General features: G+C 39.4%; 1 protein-coding gene and 1 long non-coding RNA gene across 5 annotated transcripts in view; one reads left to right on the top strand and one right to left on the bottom strand.

Annotated features, from left to right (window-relative positions):
* Nucleotides 1–11,141, top strand: part of LOC113134056 (uncharacterized) — a 33,866-nt gene extending 22,725 nt beyond the window's left edge. The window contains exons 3-5 of the long non-coding RNA XR_003296047.1: nt 2,227–2,273; nt 2,413–2,531; nt 11,008–11,141. This is a non-coding gene — a long non-coding RNA (uncharacterized LOC113134056). The remainder of the gene's footprint in view (nt 1–2,226; nt 2,274–2,412; nt 2,532–11,007) is intronic.
* On the bottom strand, nt 3,830–16,764 carry LOC113134052 (myosin-7-like). Of its 4 annotated transcripts, none has more exons than XM_026313255.2 (38): nt 14,900–16,764; nt 14,468–14,706; nt 14,221–14,364; nt 13,973–14,129; nt 13,853–13,880; nt 13,658–13,769; nt 13,401–13,493; nt 13,253–13,316; nt 13,069–13,167; nt 12,869–12,972; nt 12,649–12,787; nt 12,456–12,574; nt 12,221–12,370; nt 11,959–12,129; nt 11,561–11,870; nt 11,356–11,435; nt 10,987–11,192; nt 10,430–10,553; nt 10,018–10,154; nt 9,447–9,702; nt 9,107–9,349; nt 8,823–8,999; nt 8,581–8,726; nt 8,409–8,499; nt 7,889–8,278; nt 7,626–7,752; nt 7,424–7,542; nt 7,148–7,344; nt 6,891–7,074; nt 6,652–6,817; nt 6,444–6,568; nt 6,046–6,354; nt 5,742–5,945; nt 5,345–5,641; nt 5,149–5,253; nt 4,887–4,982; nt 4,637–4,771; nt 3,830–4,384 (listed from the first exon to the last, which is right to left on the bottom strand). In XM_026313255.2, exons 2-38 carry the CDS (start codon nt 14,666–14,668, stop codon nt 4,364–4,366), a joined length of 5,826 nt encoding a protein of 1,941 aa, XP_026169040.1. In that variant the 5' UTR covers nt 14,669–14,706; nt 14,900–16,764; the 3' UTR covers nt 3,830–4,363. The 4 variants fall into 4 exon arrangements, with proteins under 4 accessions (XP_026169040.1, XP_026169041.1, XP_026169039.1 ...); XM_026313256.2 differs by having other exon boundaries at nt 14,468–15,107; nt 15,900–16,764; XM_026313254.2 differs by having other exon boundaries at nt 14,468–16,764.
* Nucleotides 16,765–17,502: the final 738 nt, after the last annotated feature.

The raw sequence follows: 17,502 nt of genomic DNA, 5'->3' as shown, positions 1-17,502 counted from the left end.
GGGAGGAGATGGCGAGTTTGGTGGCAGACAGGGATGAGCTGGGACGGAGGTACAAAAAAACATCGGTCCATGGTGCCTGCAGGCTCCTGACTTGCACTGACATTTACCCTGCAGACCGATGCGTCAGACAGAGAGCTCGGGGCTGTTTTTTCCCAGCAGGTATGAGGGGTCGACCGCCCGGTGCTGTACCTCAGTCAGAAGCTGTCAGACCGGGAAACGAGGTACAGCACCGTTGAGAAGGCATGTCTGGCCATTTGGTGGGTGGTCGATGCCCTCAGGTAGTACCTCCTGGGACACTCATTCACCCTATGTTCTGATCATGCCCCGCTCCAATGGTTCCATTTCATGAAAGACACCAAAGCCGGGATCACGCGGTATCTGGCCCTACAGCCCTTTAATTTCACAGTGGTCCATAGGATTCTCTTCAGCATAGGTGCATCCGCTGAGCTCCCCGGCCTAAGTCAGGCGGTGGGGATATGTGGTGGCGGGGTGTGATTCCTGCTCAACTGCAGGGGGAGCTATGGGGCAGCGGCTCGAGGACAGCGGCGAACTCAGGGAAACTGCCTGCAGTTGCGGTGCATTAGAGCTTAATCGGCTCTGTATATATACAGAGAGCGGAGTGACGAGGAGGTGGTCACCACAAGGAAGTGGGGAATGCTGCCAAAGAAGCTGAGGACTACAAAAGAAAACACAAATAAAGAGAGTGAAAACATTTATGCTGTGTGGTTGTATGTCTGTCTGACAGGGGTACCTGCATCGTAGCCATAGAGGCTACGTATGCTTGATCCCAGGTTCATTGTGCAGCCCATTGTGCAGGACAAAAAGCCCATAAAATGCCCACTAGAGTTCATGAAGAACCATTTCCAGAGGCAAGAAGAACCATGAGTCCTGCAGCAGATGGTCTGACCCCCAAATAGGCCTGATCTATGCAGTGTGGAGTCAGTCTGGGATCACATGAGGAGACACAAACACTGGGACAGCCTGAATATACAGAAGAACTGCAGCAGCTTCTCCAAGGTGGTGCAAAGTACCAGGAGAAACTGTGTGCAGGTCAAACTAGAGAGAACTGGTGCTGGTTCAAGGAAAGTGCTGGAAATACTGATTAGATTTAGGTTTTATTCAATTCACTGCTTTTGGTATGAAATAATTTTATTAATGAAAATACAATTTATGTAATAGAAAGTATCCCATCTATACAGTGCTTACACTAGGAGTTGTATTTTTGCATTTCAGATTTTTGTTTGATTCACCTCTCTCACCTCTGTTTGAAATTACAGAATTCACTTTTGTATAATTTCTTTTTTAGAAAAGTGAAAACCTACCTACACAACATATGGTTATGCATACAAATTTGTTTTATTGTGACCTAAACGCCAGTCTTCTAAACAATAGATGCATGCTGCAAGTGCCCTTGATGCACTTCTGTTGACATGACATTGTTCTCCTTCTTTTGTTTTATCCTTGAGCACAAAGATAACTTGTGAAATTCCGGCTGGCTGCCTTTGAGGGTTTGCTGGTTCAGATGACAGCTTGGGGACAGCTTATGACGCAGACAGTCAGAACAGGATTTTGTTTTTTCTTTGACCAGCAGCAACAGGTGATAATCCCAAGAGACACCACTGATACTGTATGTTCTATATTAAGTGTAATGTTGGGTACTATGTAATGCATATAGAGGAATAAGTTTAATGAATCTGCCTTGAGACCAAAATTTTAAATTGCAAGTAAAAACTTAGTGTTTTAAGTGTGTCATACTATGAAGAACAGCTGGTAAGGACAGCCTGAAACAACTGTACCTGAATAATGCGAGCCACCAGAAGCAATTCTTGACCTAACAGAAAGGTCGAAACCCATCTACATACATACAAAGTAATGCAACCTGAACCTCAGGTGTCTTATACTTTTTGTCGTATCCTTGCCCATGCTTGCTCTTGCCGATACAGTATCCTTCAGTCTGTTTTAGCCTCTAACCCTTCATTCATTCTTTCATTCATTCATTAGTTGTCATTCCCAGCTGTCCAGAGTCCTTGTGTCCCTGGCTTTTATCATCACATGAAAGCACAAGAGAAGGTGTGAGGCACCTTGCCTCACTTAAGTTTGAAACTGGAGCCAGCAAATCTATTGTTAGTAGTTGCATTGTTGCAGAAAGGTCACTTCTAAGGTTGCATTCTGGTGGCTAACAGTGGCTGATGGTTCTCTTGTTATGTCTTCTCCTCACTCATTCAGACTAAGGACCTCTGCTTGGACTCAGGACATAGCACAATACCAGAGAGGTACCATTCAAACTCTTGTGGATGCTAAACTTCATATCTATTGGAAAATACCAGAGTTTTGAAAGCTTTGTAGAGTTTTAATTTTGTGATGACACATTGTGGTTTTGATTGATATTGCTTGTTGCTTGAATTCCCTCAGTCTCTTCTGGAGGACTCCACCCAGTTTTGTAAACTCTGCCTCTTCTGTGATTCAAATGACCTTCCTTCATTTTGATTCTTGTTACCACAAAGGAACCGACATCCCCTTCTAAGATGAAGGTTAGTAGTTTCAGCTTGTTTAGATTTTTAGACATTGGAGTTTGTAATCTTATCAGAATGGAAGTTTTTTTTTAGCTATACGTTTATGTAAGAAACAAGAAAGTTGTGAATTAATAATATCCTAGTTTCCTGTTTCACAGATTCATCATAGGTTTTTATATCTTCTAGATATGGTGTTAGCACAATGATGTGTTCACTACTGTGCTACAGGCATTCTTATTGGGCATGATTGCTATCGAGATCTAAATCAAATGATTCCAAATATTCAATTTTTGTTAAAGAATAGCTGGAAACACAAAATGTAGTGTGTTATGTCAACTGCCAATTTGCTACGAGTGAGCGTATAAAAATGAGCAAATTCTTCAAAATGCTTTTATAGTTTCTTGGCTGGTGGGCTTATCACCAAGTTAGTTACTGAGAATGTGAATTTTTCTTCACTGTGTTAGCAAGCAAGACATAGTGGCCCTTCAGTCAAGCTTCTTTTTCAGTTAAGAAGACTACAGTAGTGGGCAACATGGTGAATAAGTGGTTAGCACTGTTGCCTCACAAGAAGGTTCCAGGTTCGAAACCCAGCAGGGACCTTTCTGTGTGGAGTTTGCATGTTCTCCCTCTGCTTGAGTGGTTTTTGCCGGTTACTCAATTTTTCCTTTGTCCCTATGTGGCCCTGTGATGGACTGGTAACCTGTCCAGGGTGTACCCCTGCCTTTCACACAAAGAGAGCTGGGATAGGCTCCAGCAGATCCTTGTGACCCTAAATAAAAATAAGTGGGTATATATGGTGGATGGACTAAAGTAGTGTACAGTTACAGTCTGTTCACCTAATCATTGTCATTTATGAGGCGTCTTCATTCTGTTTTGTGCTATTTAACATTTTTACAATGTCACTCAAATGTGGAAACCCTGAAAAGCATTAAATATAATTTCTTCTTTTATTAATTTGAGACATACTCTACATGTTTAAATGAATTGTCATGTTATAAGAAAAAAGTTTGTAATATTTGAATTCTAAATAAAAAATGAATCTATAAAGACCCTACTTATCAGTTTTATATTAACTTTATAGTATAGTAGCTGCTTTCTAAAATATCATGATAGATTTTGTCAGTAGGTAAGGGTAGGGAGGTCTGTCAGTTGGAAACTACCTTCTCAACTAAACTGACATAGGATGTTTGAGCTCCCTCTGCTGATTTGCGTGAGTGATTTTTGCAGCATCAGATAAATGAGGTGTAAACCTTTAGCAGATTCATTTAGCTAATGATATTAGTTATTATAAGGACTCATATAATGAAAGAACTAGACATGGTGTCACTGTCTTTATTTAATATTGTGGCAACAGCAGTTGGAGTCAGTAATTCTTCGCATTTTTGTGCTATGGAGGACCAAACATCACTTATAAATTAACTTCTAGTAATAGGAATAAATACATGAACTAATTAGTGCAGAATGTATTCTAGCAGACTGACTTGTTTTGTTTTAGATCACTTAGCACGTACATAGATTGTGCAGATACAAGACTGCTGCCGAAAACACATTTGCTAAAATACAAAGTACAATATTTTTTGCCATTTTGAGATTAATTTTTTCATTTACTACATTCACTTATTATTATTAAATAAATATAACTACCTTTTATTTCTCAAACAATTGTATTTATTTTATTAATTTTAGAAATAATTAAAGTTTAGTTCTCCATAGTTGTGGAAAGCTACAGCTGTTATTAGTGAAGAGAAAGATACACATAAAAATACGTCTACTGAACAAAAAGCATGCTTGAAGCGACAGTATTACACAAGCATCTGGTGCATCAGAACTAATTCCTTGCTGAGGGAATTTCACTCTTCATCAAATCCTTTCTGAAACAAAAACAGAATAAAAGATAAACATTGACTAGATAATCATTTAGTTAACCCAAAACCAATGTCTCTGTTGTTTGTATCCCATTTGCCTTTAAAAGATGTAATCAAAATGTAGTAACAATAGCCATTACTCTGCAAGAGAACTAGGTACAAGTCACTGATGTGTTTGCATGGCTGCATGGAGGGTTGTAAAATGCAAGACTAATGCATGTGTTCAAAAGTAACACAGTACAGTATTTGTATACAAACCTTTGAGCCCACATCACGACTTTTGGCACGTAGCTTGTTGACCTGAGACTCTGCGATGTCAGCTCTCTCCTCAGCTTCATCAAGCTCATGTTGAAGCTTACGGAACTTGGTAAGGTTAGTGTTGGCCTGTTCCTCCTATAGGAGAGAAACACCATATATTATACATTATCTCAGCACAGATAATACTTAATTTCAATGTTCAGTATGTATATAGTATATAGGGATGTTTTTTAAATGTCATAGTACTTACAGCCTCCTCTGCAGTCTTCTTATATGATTTGACCTTTAGCTGTAGCTTGTCCACCAAATCTTGAAGACGTGCAAGATTTTTACGATCTTCTTCAGTCTAAATAGTACAAAAACAATGTACAGTACAAAAATCTATGTCTCTCTTTGTATATCTTTATATCTGTATCGATCTATAGTATTTATAGATATTTATATATATATAAATGTCTTACATGTACTATTTATACCAGCATAAACAGGTTACTGTAAAGATTTACTGTTACCTGATAAGTAAGCTCCTTTATACGTCGTTCATATTTCTTTACTCCTTTTACAGCATCGCTGGCCTTTCTCTGTTCACTTTCCACGTCATTTTCAAGTTCCTTGACCTGCAGGATGTGATCACAGTAAATGTCAGGCAATGCCTATGTACCGTTACTTTGCACATATAAATAATTTTGTGAGTCAAGTTATACTCACCCTGGCCTCGAGCTTCTGCACCTGCTTCTTGCCTCCCTTCATGGCGATCTGTTCAGCTTCATCCAGACGGTGCTGGAGGTCTTTAATGGTTTGCTCCATGTTTTTCTTCATACGCTCCAGGTGAGCGCTGGTGTCCTGCTCTTTCTTCAGCTCCTCTGCCATCATGGCAGCATCAGTAATGGCCTTCTTGGCCTTTTCTTCAGCATTCCTGCACTCCTGTATTGCATCTTCTACTTCTGTCTGAAGCTGGGATGTATCAGTCTCCAGCTTCTTCTTTTGGTTTATTAGACTAGTGTTCTAGTTTTACATGAATAGTAACCATTTCAGAGTGAAAAGAGAGACTATGAAACAAACAAGAAATATGTCTGAAACATATACAGTAGAAACTAAATGTTACCTGTGAGTGCAACAGCTGCACCCTCTCACTAACATCCAGCAACTCTTGCTCAGCAAGTTTGCGACTTCTATCAGTTTGTTCCAGAGCAGCCCTCAGCTCCTCCAGTTCTGCCTGAAGCAGGTTGTTGCGCCTCTCAACAATAGCAATGTTCTCTTTAAGATCGTCACTAGCTCGCAGAGAGTCATCAAGCTGCAGCTGGGTGTCCTTTATGAGAACACACAAACAAACAAAGGAAAATCACAAATGATAGCGAGTCATATTTGTAAATGCAGTAGGACAGTAATTGTATTCTTTCTATTCATGCCTTCAAATGTGAATGAACAGCCTTAAGTTGTTTCTGGGCCTCAGCTGCCTGCCTGTTGGCCTGGCTGAGCTGGATCTCCATCTCATTGAGGTCTCCTTCCATCTTCTTCTTCAGACGAAGGGCCTCATTCCTGCTGCGACACTCAGCTTCAAGAGAGCTCTGCAGGGTATCCACAATTCGCTGTTGGTTTCTCTTTGCCTGTTCCATCTCTTCATCTTTCTCTGCCAGCTTGCGCTCGATGTCGGCCTTAACCTGGTTGAACTCAAGCTGGGCTCTGAGAATCTTCCCTTCTTCATGTTCCAACGAGGCCTAGAAAAACCAACGGGAAGTTATAAGGTTTTTACTTGTTGCACTTACATTAAAGTGCTCAGGGTCCTTTGTCAGAGGAAACAACATACCTCTGCTTCCTCCAAAGCTGTTTGTATCTCTGACTTCTCTTGCTCCAACTGCTTTCGAATCTTTTCAAGCTCGTGAATACTTTTTCCATTCTCACCAATTTGTTCAGTGAGGTCAGATATTTCCTCTATGGGCCAAAGTGTAATAAACTGTAAATGTATTATTGTAAGTAAATGATTTTTATAAGAGTTTTTACATTAATCCAACTACCTTGTAAGTTCTTATTCTCCCTCTTCATGGTCTCCAGATGTTCAAGAGATTCTTCATAGGAGTTTTTCAGTTTGAAGAGCTCAGTGCTCAGAGACCTGGCTTCCTTCTGGCAGCTCTCCAGCTCACACTGAGACTCTTCATACTTCTGCTTCCATTCTGCCAAGACCTGAAACATGTGGATTTATGGTCATTATGTTCTAAATCTTCATCAAAACTGAGGTCTATATTTGAAACCCTACCTTGTCAAAGTTTCTTTGCTTTTTGTCGAGAGCAGCAGCAGCAGCATTAGACCTCTCCACATCCACCATGAGATCTTCAATCTCATTCTGCAGTCTGTGTTTGGTCTTCTCCAGAGAGGAACATTTGGCATTCACTGCTTCAACGGCCTCTTCAGCGTCCTGCAGGCGCTGAGCCAGCTTCTTTCTGGATGCCATATATTCATGGTTAATTGCGTTTAAACTGCTGAATTGTTCAAGTGAAAATACATTTTACTCACTTGGCCTCCTCCAGCTCCTCTGTCCTTTGGATGGCATCAGTTTCGTACTTAGTTCTCCACTGAGCCACCTCAGAGTTGGCCTTGGACATGCTGCGCTGCAGTTCAGCCTTGGCCTCCTGCTCCTCCTCATACTGCTCTCGGAGCAGGTCACAATCATGCCGAGCAGACTGCACTGCATGGGCTAATGCATTCTTGGCCTGAAATGAAAGCAAATCTTTATGCTTTTCAGGAGCCAGCAGAATCTGAACTACATGAGGTCTCTTTTTACTTTTCTACCTTGATTTCCTCCTCCAGTTGTCTCTTCAGATCTTCAGTTTGTTGAGTGTAGGATTGTTTTCCTCTGGTGAGTTGAGACACCAGAGAATCCTTCTCTTCCAGCTGCCTTGCAAGTTCACCTAATTTGGAATAAAGAAAAAATAAAGAATAAAATGAGTCCATTATAAGATCCTAAAATGCATACTTCAGCTCAAATGCATACCATTCTCAGTCTGAAGCTTTGCTTTCTGCATGGTCAAGTCATTAATGGTACGGTGTCCCTCTTCTGCTTTCGTTTTGTATTCATTCATTTGATCTTCCAGAGACCTGCACATTTTCTCCAAATTATTCTGGAAACAAAAACAACAATGGCATTAACAATGGCAGATTAACTACTATTAAAAGAATTAAAAGTGTGTTAGACTAATAGTAAAATATTAATCTATAAATGAACAGAAAAAAAGATAATACATGAAAATATTTTACCTTTGTCTTTATAATTTGCTCCATATTGGAGACCACATCATCCAGCTCCAGCCTGAGCTCACTCTTCTCCTTCTCCAGTTTCTGCTTGACTCTCTGCAAGTTGTCAATCTGCTCTCCCAGGTCAGCCACACTGTCAGCTTGCTTCTTCCTGAGTGTGGCAGCAGTGGATTCATGTTGCAGAGTGGCCTCTTCAAGGTCTCTGCGCAGTTTCTGGAACTCAGCCTCCCTCTTCTTGTTCATCTCAATCTGGGCTGCAGTTGCTCCACCAGCCTCCTCCAGCCTCTCACTGATCTCCTCCAGCTCTCTGGCCAAATCTGCTCTCTGCTTCTCCACCTTGGCTCTGGCAGCTCGCTCTGCCTCCAGCTCTTCCTCCAGCTCTTCAATACGGGCCTAGACCAAAATCAAATTCATATCCTACATCAAATTTTATTTCTTTAAATTGTTTTCTTGGTTTCTTGAATAACTATGGACTACAGTGGCTTACTCAGCTTATGGTACCTTATTCTATTAAAAATATTACCTGCAACTCCTTCAGTTTTTTCTGGAGCTGGGCACTCATTGCCTGTTCGTCCTCAATTTTGCCATTAAGTTGGCTAATTTCAAAATCTTTCCTGTGGATGACCAAAGTGTAACATGTACAAGGGGAGACATAATATAACATGTATTTGCATTTTAAATAGTACACTTCTTACTTCTTCAGCCTCTCTTCGAGTTGCTGTTTGTCATTTTCCAGGTCCATGACACTCTCTTGAGCTAATTTTAGGTCTCCTTCAAGCTTCCGTTTTGCTCTTTCAAGGTCCATACGCACTTTTTTCTCTTGCTCTAGGGACCCTTCAAGCTGTAGGAGGTAATTAATGTTTCTTTCTCAAATGTAAATCCTAATAATATATAATTAATTATATACAAAAATCCACCTGATTGTGTCAGTTCTTACATCATCCACTTGCTGCTCCAGCTTAGCTTTGGCCTTGGTCAGACTGTTGACTTTGTCTTCTTCACTCTGCAGGTCATCCAGTGTCTGCTGATGAGCTTCCTGTAAGGCTTTCTTCTCCTTGGTCAACTTGGCAATGATTTCATCCTGTGCTGCCATCTCCTCAGTCAGGTTCTTTACCTACATGTATAATATAATAATAGAATAATACTAATATAATGTTTTTATCAAGCAGTTCAATGTAAATATTATTCTTGAAACAAACTCCTCTGTTGTGTCTGTGATACCTTGTTCTCAGTAGCATGCTTCTCTTTCTCCACTTTAGCCAGAGTTAACTCTAAGTCATCAATGTCTTTTTTCAACTCAGAGCACTCATCCTCCAGTTTCCTTTTCTTAGCCGTCAGTTCAGAATTCATCTCTTCCTCATCCTCCACTCTCTCTGTCAGCTCTTTGATTTTTGACTCCAGCTGAATCTTGCTCTTGATGAGCCCCTCACATCGTTCTTCTGCGTCACACAGATTATCTTGTTCCTGTTATTAAAAACATAAAATGTGCCATATAGTTCAGGTAGACTTGGAATTATGTAGACATTAATTGTGATGGCGTAAGAAAAAGAATTAAACATACAGCTTGAACTTGAAGCTGCAGGTCATTCTTCTCTTGGAGAAGAGTCACCATTTTCTCCTCTAGTTCCTTTTTACGAGCTTCTGATTTCGCATAAGCCTCTTTCAATTTGGTAAACTCTTCCTTCATGTTGGCCATCTCCTTCTCAGTCTCGGCTGATTTCAACAAAGGCTTGATTTTGAAGAACATCTTCATCCAGGGCCAATTCTTGACCCCCATGAAGGCACGGATGTTCCACTGAATTACAAGCAGTGCATCCCTGTGGACCAGAGATTCACTGGGTTGCATTCATTCATTGACTTACTAATCATTATCATTTTCTGTTATTACTGTCAACTGGCAGATGGTTAGCAGAAAGAGTAGATACTACTGACACATTTGTCTTTCCACTGTGGAATTTTTTGAAGGAAATACATCTCAGGTAATTTTAAACACATCAAATCTGGATGTTCAGCATGGTGAACAGCTGTTATTCATTTTATGGTAAATATGGAGTGTGGAACACATCTTTTTATTGTACACAAAAATACAAACAACTTTTTTCTGGACACAGCTACTTCACCAATGCACATACCTGCGCTCTACAATCTTCTGAAATTCAATTCTTGCAAGGACACCTCGGGATCGGGCCTGGATTCTGGTGATTATTAGTGCTAAACGATCATCTCGCATCTCCTCGAGCAGACCAAGCAGTCCAGCTTTGAAGAACACCTAATTTTTTTGTACATAGATTTAAATGAAGCACAAGATGCCCACTGTAAAGGCTTGTGTTAAAATCAATTTCTATTCCTCAAGTCATTACAGACAAAATTGGTGTTATCACATAGGAATTAGTGATGTAAATGAAAACCATTATATCTGACGTGATACCCAACATATGTCTGTCGAATTGTGATCAAGAGAAAACTACAAAAACATGGTTCCTTATCACACAAAGGGAGAAATGCATGTGTTGTATTACCTGTGTAAATTTCACTAGTACTGACCTTGGTGTGCCCTAGTTTGTACTGGTTATGGTCTATATCCAAGGAGCCCAAAAGCTTCTCTGAAGCTTTCTTGTTGTCGATGAACTGTCCCTCAGGGATAGCACTTGGGTTCAAAATGCGGTATCTTTATATTATAAATAAAAGGAATAATTTTACTTATAATTAATTTTAAAAAAATTTAAAATTTTTAATATAATGTGGCTGGGTGACAAATTGAAAGAAAAATCTCAAAGATAAGATGAAAAACAATAAATATAGGTTCACTCAATGAATAGCACAAAAACGGTGAATTAAATTCTGTCATCTTCCAACGGATCTCAACCCATATGAACCCGTATTAGAGAATTTGGAGCAACATGTTAGTGTTCTGTCACATTATCAAAACACCTAATGAGGTTAAAATGGTGTCCATCCCTCCAGCAAAGTGCCAGAAACCTGTAGAATTTATGCCAAGGCAACTTGAACTGTTGTGGCCGCTCATGGTTGCCCAGCTTCTAATTAAGACCTTGTTTTGTGTTTTCCTTCAATTTGTCACCCACTATGTATCTGACAGACACCTCTGTTTGAAATCTCCGTAGAGGATCCTGTTGGGGAAGCCCTTTCTGCAGATCCTAATGCCTTCCAGCACACCATTACAACGCAGCTGGTGCATCACCAGAGGGTTCTCCATGGCCCCAGGAGTCTTGGTCTCATTGGGGATGATGCAGCGTACAAAGTGAGGGTGAGTAGACCTCAAGTTGGTCATCAGCTTATTCAAGTTCTCCTGTGGGTACAAGGCAGAATTGATTACTAATATTGCTTGTCAGTAGATAACAAAATAATATAACATACAGTAATACAATGTTGTTCATGCAGTTCAGTCATATGTTTGGAAAAATTTCTCATTTAGCTAATGTGTCACAAACTACAAGTTATATTGATCGTACCCTGTGCAAAGCTGACACAGTTTGGAAGGATGACCCTTTCTTCTTGCCACCACTTTTTCCTTTTCCACCAGATTCCTGAGCTACATAAAGTATTTTAAAGCATATTGTTTTAAATAATTTTATACAGTAGAGGCAACTTAGTTATACAGTATACATAATATTGTTTAATTTATATTTAAACAACAATGCAAATAATTTTAGAAACCTGAGTCAGCCCCAGCATAATTTGCAAAGAGTGTAGCGAGCAGCTTGAGAGTAGACTTCTGGTAGAGTCCTACAACAGTCTCATTCAGAGGATCTTTGTTCTTCACCAGCCAGTTGTTGATATTATAATCAACAGTTCCAGCGTAGTGAACCAGGGCAAAATGAGCCTCTGGTTTTCCTTTGACAATTCTGGGCTTCTGGAAGTTGTTGGATTTGCCCAGATGGTTGTCATAGAGCTTGGCTTTAAAGGTGATGTCTGTGGCTTTGGGGAACATGCACTCCTCTTCAAGGATAGACATGATACCCATGGGCTGAGGGGGAAGATATGAGTTGTTAGGAAAACAGCTATTTTTGTCTATTCTTGTCCACGTCTGAACGTATAGTAACTCATTCTCTCACCTTTTCAATGAGGTCGATACAGGCCTGCAAATCCATACCAAAGTCTATGAAAGTCCATTCAATGCCTTCTTTCTTGTACTCTTCCTGCTCCAGCACAAACATGTGGTGGTTGAAGAACTGTTGCAATTTTTCATTGGTGAAGTTGATGCACAGCTGCTCAAAGGTGTTGAACTGGAAAGAAACGATCACAGGACAAGGATTGATAGTTTCTCCTTAAACTAAAGACTGTTTAATATAGATTATATTTCCTTGTCAAACTCACATCAAAGATCTCAAATCCAGCAATGTCCAGTACACCAATGAAGTACTGACGGGGCTGCTTGGTGTCCAGGGATTGGTTAATTCTCAGTACCATCCACAGAAACATCTTCTCATACACTGACTTAGACAGTGCACCAACAGCATAGTACACCTAACAAGGAAATACATAAGAAAAAAGTTAGTAAACCTTTCTGAGCTTTATTATAACATTGAACAAAAGTTTAACCTGGACGAACCTGAGCAACATTTTGTCCCTTGGTGACCCACTCATTTCCTACTTTAACTCTTGGGTGACAAAGACCTTTGATGAGGTCAGCAGAGTTCAGGCCCATCAGATATGCAACTTTGTCAGCATCTGAAGAAGTAAAGTGAATGTTGTGAAACTCATGGAGTTGGTTCTGAGCCAACCTTGCACACAGACTTTCTTACCTTCAGTGCCATCAGCCTCTGCCTGCTCCTCTCGCTGCTTTTGCTTGAACTTCATGTTGCCATGATGCATAATGGCACCAGTCAGCTTATACATGCTGTTTTTTTCTTCTTGAGTGAAGCCCAGGACATCAAAAGCTTCCTAAATAGGATATTACATGCATTGCTGACATCATAAAAGTACATTTATCAATTTCACTTTGGATTAGAAGATTCATCTTACATCAGTGGCCATCAACTCTTCAGAATCGTTGATGGAGGCTACAGTCGTCTCTCCTTGGGAGATGAAGGCGTAGTCATATGGGTTGTTGGTGATGAGCAACATTTCTAAAAAGGCACAAAATTGATCATATTTATTTTATTATTTGATATATGACTTAATTACATTACCATTTACAGTATCAGTAATATTTTTCCACTTACCTAGAAGTTCGGGCTTTACCTGAGACAAGATCTGGTAGAAGATGTGGTAGTCCCTCTCTGCTTTAAGCTGGTAGGTCACACGAGACTTTTCCAGGAGGTCTGTTAGAAAAATCAGTTGTTACTGTGGTGCATAGAAAAGTTGACAGGTGAGCCATGTCTTTGCTACTTAAATCATGTTACTTACAAGTTTCAATATCAGCAGATGCAAGCTTTCCTCGATTGTCAAAATGAATGCGGATAAATTTACCCTGAGAAGAAGAGACCCACTAATATTAATGAAACTGATTCAGTACAATTTAGAAAATATGATTTGGAGTCGTGCAGAAACTTACAAATCTGGAGGAGTTGTCATTCCTGATGGTCTTGGCATTACCAAATGCCTCCAGAGCAGGATTAGCCTGGATGATTTGATCCTCCAGGGTACCCTGGTTTTGTTAAATAAAGACACAACTTTATGCTTGGTGTCAAGTATTCAAAAGTGAAATGTATTTCTGCTTTTATAAATTATTTTGAACTGAAGTGTGACTGATCTTTATACCTGATACCTTATAAAAAAGGTCATAGAGTAAATACATTTTCTAATACAGACCTTCTTCTCAGCTGCTGGGTCTTTCTTCCCTGCACCCGGGACAGCCGCGATGCTGGCAAAGTACTGAATGACACGCTTGGTGTTGACAGTCTTTCCAGCACCAGATTCTCCGCTGCATAGAAGAGACACAAAGTTTGAGGCTAAGAGCTGTAAATCTGCAGACTGCTGCAAATTTTTGTTGGCTGAGTGACTTACGTGATAAGGATTGATTGGTTTTCTCTGTCTGTCAGCAAGAGGAGGTATCAAAATATTAGTTAAATTTCATGGTCACAACAAAATATTTAAACCAGAGGAAAGATAAAATAGATTATATACCTGCCAGCATGTACTGGTAGGCATTGTCAGAGATGGAGAAGATATGAGGAGGAGCTTCACTCCTCTTCTTTCCTCTATAGGCAACAACCACTTCTTGGTTGTAGACTGGCAGCCACTTATAAGGGTTGACCGTCACACAGAACAGCCCAGAGTAGGTCTGCCATAGTAAGGTGACACATTCAGAAGTTAAATTAATACTGCTTATTAACTGATGCTTTAACCATGAAATGAAAGTTCTATTGTCATACATAGATCATCCATGCTGCATAACGCTCTTTGAGGTTGAACAGCACAGCAGGCTCATGGAGAAAGGTGAACATTGCCATGTCTTCAATTTTATCAAACTTTGGTGGGTTCTGAGGATGTACATCACAATCCTTCACTGTGACAGTCTGCAAAAGACAGTGATAAACTTTACAGTCACAATGGTGAAAGTCCACCCATCAATATCAAAACATACCACACTCTTCTGCAATTAACTAAATTACATCTAACCTTTCCAAATTCAGTTTCAGCTGTGACTTTATCCCCCTCACGACTGATGATGGAAGCTTTGGCATACTCAACTTCAGGATCAGGAACGAAGCACTCCTTCTTCATGTCAAAGGGACGAGTCTGGGCCTCCAGACGCTCCTTATCTGACTTTCTCAGATAAGGAGCAGCAGCCCCAAACTCTTTCATGGCTGCATCACCCATTTTTTATTCAACCTATAGCAGTGTCAGTCAGGGTCGTGCTAGTTAAACCATACAACACAAAACATTATTTAATTTCTATTACTCTAACAACATCTGTTACGACCAGCATCATACACAAATGAACTGTATCACTAACACATTACACCAAGATATTTTCTAGCTAATGTATACTATAAATGGTAAATGTGTCACATTTCTATCCCACACCAGTTATTGAAATATTCTGCTTACCTGTGACTCTCAACGTTTACTCAAGTGTAGTGATGAGTCCCGTCACTGCCGGGAGCCCTCCCTCCATTAATAAAGGTTGTTTATTCACCAAATATGGGATGAATTTTTGGAGAAAGGTTGACCATTAAAAAAGCATTCTCCTAATTAGGCAGAATATACTGGTGCTATTTGTTCCTTTCACCTTGTGATGAACAAGGCGAGGATAATACTGTGCATGTTACACAAAGGAAGGGGAGGGGAAGAGGTGGAGATCAAAAACAGGCTTGGTATCAAATGACAATTTTTATTCATATAAATCATAAGAGGTCATTTTAGACAATGTCTTAGTATACCGGTTTTATTCAGATATATTATGTATTTCTATATGTATTTTTATTTTGTATTTCACACAGACTTACTTTTAAAGGGCACTTAAAAATGACATGAGGTACCCTTATACCATCTGTCATGTAATATTAAATAAAGTTTCTTTAATTGCTCAGTTAAAGTGCACTTGTTAATAATCTATGTGGAATGGAAGCAAATAACATGAACCTAATATCATAATAGAGTACATTGTAATCTGGGCAAGAAGATCGAAGGTGTATATGTATACGTTCGCTTTAACAGCTGAAAAGTTGAAAAGCACATCTAAAACACCAGGAAATATAAACACTCAGAGGTTCATACAGTCTGAATTCCCATTTCTGTGGCGTTAGAAAAGATAAGGAAAGCAAAACTTTCTGCTATTCCTCCTTTCCTACAGTAACATCACCAGTAAATCCAGTGTCTCTGTTCTACATCCTAAATGGGGGTAATAAATTACTTATTAAGACTAATTTATTCAAAGAATCAGTTTAAAAAAAAAAAAGTTTAGACTTGTGTTAAGATGAAGTACAAAGATAAAAAATTCACCAAAAATCAGTCATGGGAAGATTTCTAGAGCCTCTGCTCAGACAATAATGTATTGCAGCTGTTGTTCAATGAAAGTTAAGGTCAAGGACTTTAAATGATCACTCACCACTGTTCTGCCCCATTTAGTCTACACCCTTTGTCTCATGATGTCGTCATAGCATTGTTCCCTTTTCTTTGGCCTTGAGGACAAAGATAACCCTGTGAAATTCTTGTCTGGATTTTTTCTCTCTGATTGAGAAGGGCAGCCTTTGAAGGCAGTGATATCTGAACTGCACTCTCTGGTGTCATGATGGATGAGGGGAAACAGGTGGATGGCACTGAAAAGATATGTAGAAATCTCACTTTACTCTAGTTCACAAGATTCATAATTTTTAGATTATTATTCCATTATTGAATGTCATTACTTGATGATACTTCTAGTGCTTTAAATCCATGTGCAAATTGATGTCCTTCTTATTCACTACCAGACACGTTTATCTGTCTACATTTTTGGAAAGCAAATAAAAATTGAGATGAGTGAGAGAGATGAGAGTTGTGAAAGAATTTGCTTTCATGTTGAACTCATTCACATGCTCAGCTGTCTAAGTCCCTATGGAAATCTGTTTTGTGGTTTCTTCCTGGCATTTATACTCTTCTCACTGCACCAGCACAGCGTCATAGCCAGACTCCTGTAAGACAAGGTCAATAGCTGGCAGCTAAGCTCTTTGATGGAAAGAACAAACGGTGTCACCTTGATATGCTATTGTTGGTGCCGTGGTGGTGTCTGCTAATTAATCCTACAGCATCTCTAAAGAGAAATTTCTCACAGTCCTACGTGTTAATCAGATGACACAGAGAGGTCAATAGCACTAAAGTAATGTTATTAGAAGACTGTTAGGTCTTAAACTGTAAGTGGAAGGATAAAGTCATGGCTTATGTAGTTTTGTTAGCCTTAGAATGTGGATAACAGGGAATAACACAATGCAGTTTACTTTTTTAATACTCTCTATTTAAAGACTTTAAAGGATGCAGTCATGTGAACTCAAGGTCAGCATAAGGGCCACACTGATAGCCACCAAGTACTCAGCTTCTTCTGACAGTGCAAGGACATGAGCACCTCTTCTGTGCTGCGACAGATGCATGAGGTAAGGTAAGCCTGTCATAAATTTTGCTAGAAACTAGATTTAGTGTAAATAAATCCAGATTAAATTCAGTTTATTGCTAGTAGATATTACATTTAAACTATAGTTCTTTATTTATATGGTATTTTCTCTCATTTTGATTCTCATTCTTCAAAATTCATTGTGATGTTTTAAATTACAGTATTGTGTATTTTTTAACATTTATATATTGTATGTCATAGTTTTAAAAAGCAAATAAAATGGCCAGCAGGTGGAGCAAGCCATATCATCAGAATACAACTTGTTGATTTGATTAATATTTAATTCTAGCTATGTCAGAGAGTTACACTAATTTATGTAAAATCCAAACTTTTCCATAGCAACTTAAAAGTACTCTATTACTCTTTTGTTCAGTCAGTTTGTCTGTCTGCTGGAGTCCAAAAAGGTACAGCCACTCCCTTTACCTTTTTTTGGAAAGATGCTTCATATCTTTATCAGTAGCTCTGTCAGTAGCTATTTTTTACATACGCATTTATCCTCAGTCAGGTCAATGCTGTAACTGTAAAAATTATCATGTTCCTTATCCTGAAATATGTGTGAAAAACTTTG

The sequence above is a fragment of the Mastacembelus armatus genome, chromosome 17 (assembly GCF_900324485.2).
Source record: "Mastacembelus armatus chromosome 17, fMasArm1.2, whole genome shotgun sequence".
NCBI lineage: Eukaryota > Metazoa > Chordata > Actinopteri > Synbranchiformes > Mastacembelidae > Mastacembelus > Mastacembelus armatus.
Note: the sequence above shows the minus strand (reverse complement) of the source record. Positions and strands in the feature narration are given on the sequence as shown.

What these genes read in the sequence shown, in the direction of transcription:
- LOC113134052 (XM_026313254.2), bottom strand. Translation starts at nt 14,668, where the DNA reads ATGGGTGATGCAGCCATGAAAGAGTTTGGGGCTGCTGCTCCTTATCTG. An exon ending in TGGAGCAGCAAGTGGATGAT is followed by an intron (nt 8,727 to 8,822) that starts GTAAGAACTGAC and finishes TACCTCCTACAG; the next exon opens with CTTGAAGGGTCCCTAGAGCA. An exon ending in TGCAGAAGCTCGAGGCCAGG is followed by an intron (nt 5,254 to 5,344) that starts GTGAGTATAACT and finishes CACATCCTGCAG; the next exon opens with GTCAAGGAACTTGAAAATGA.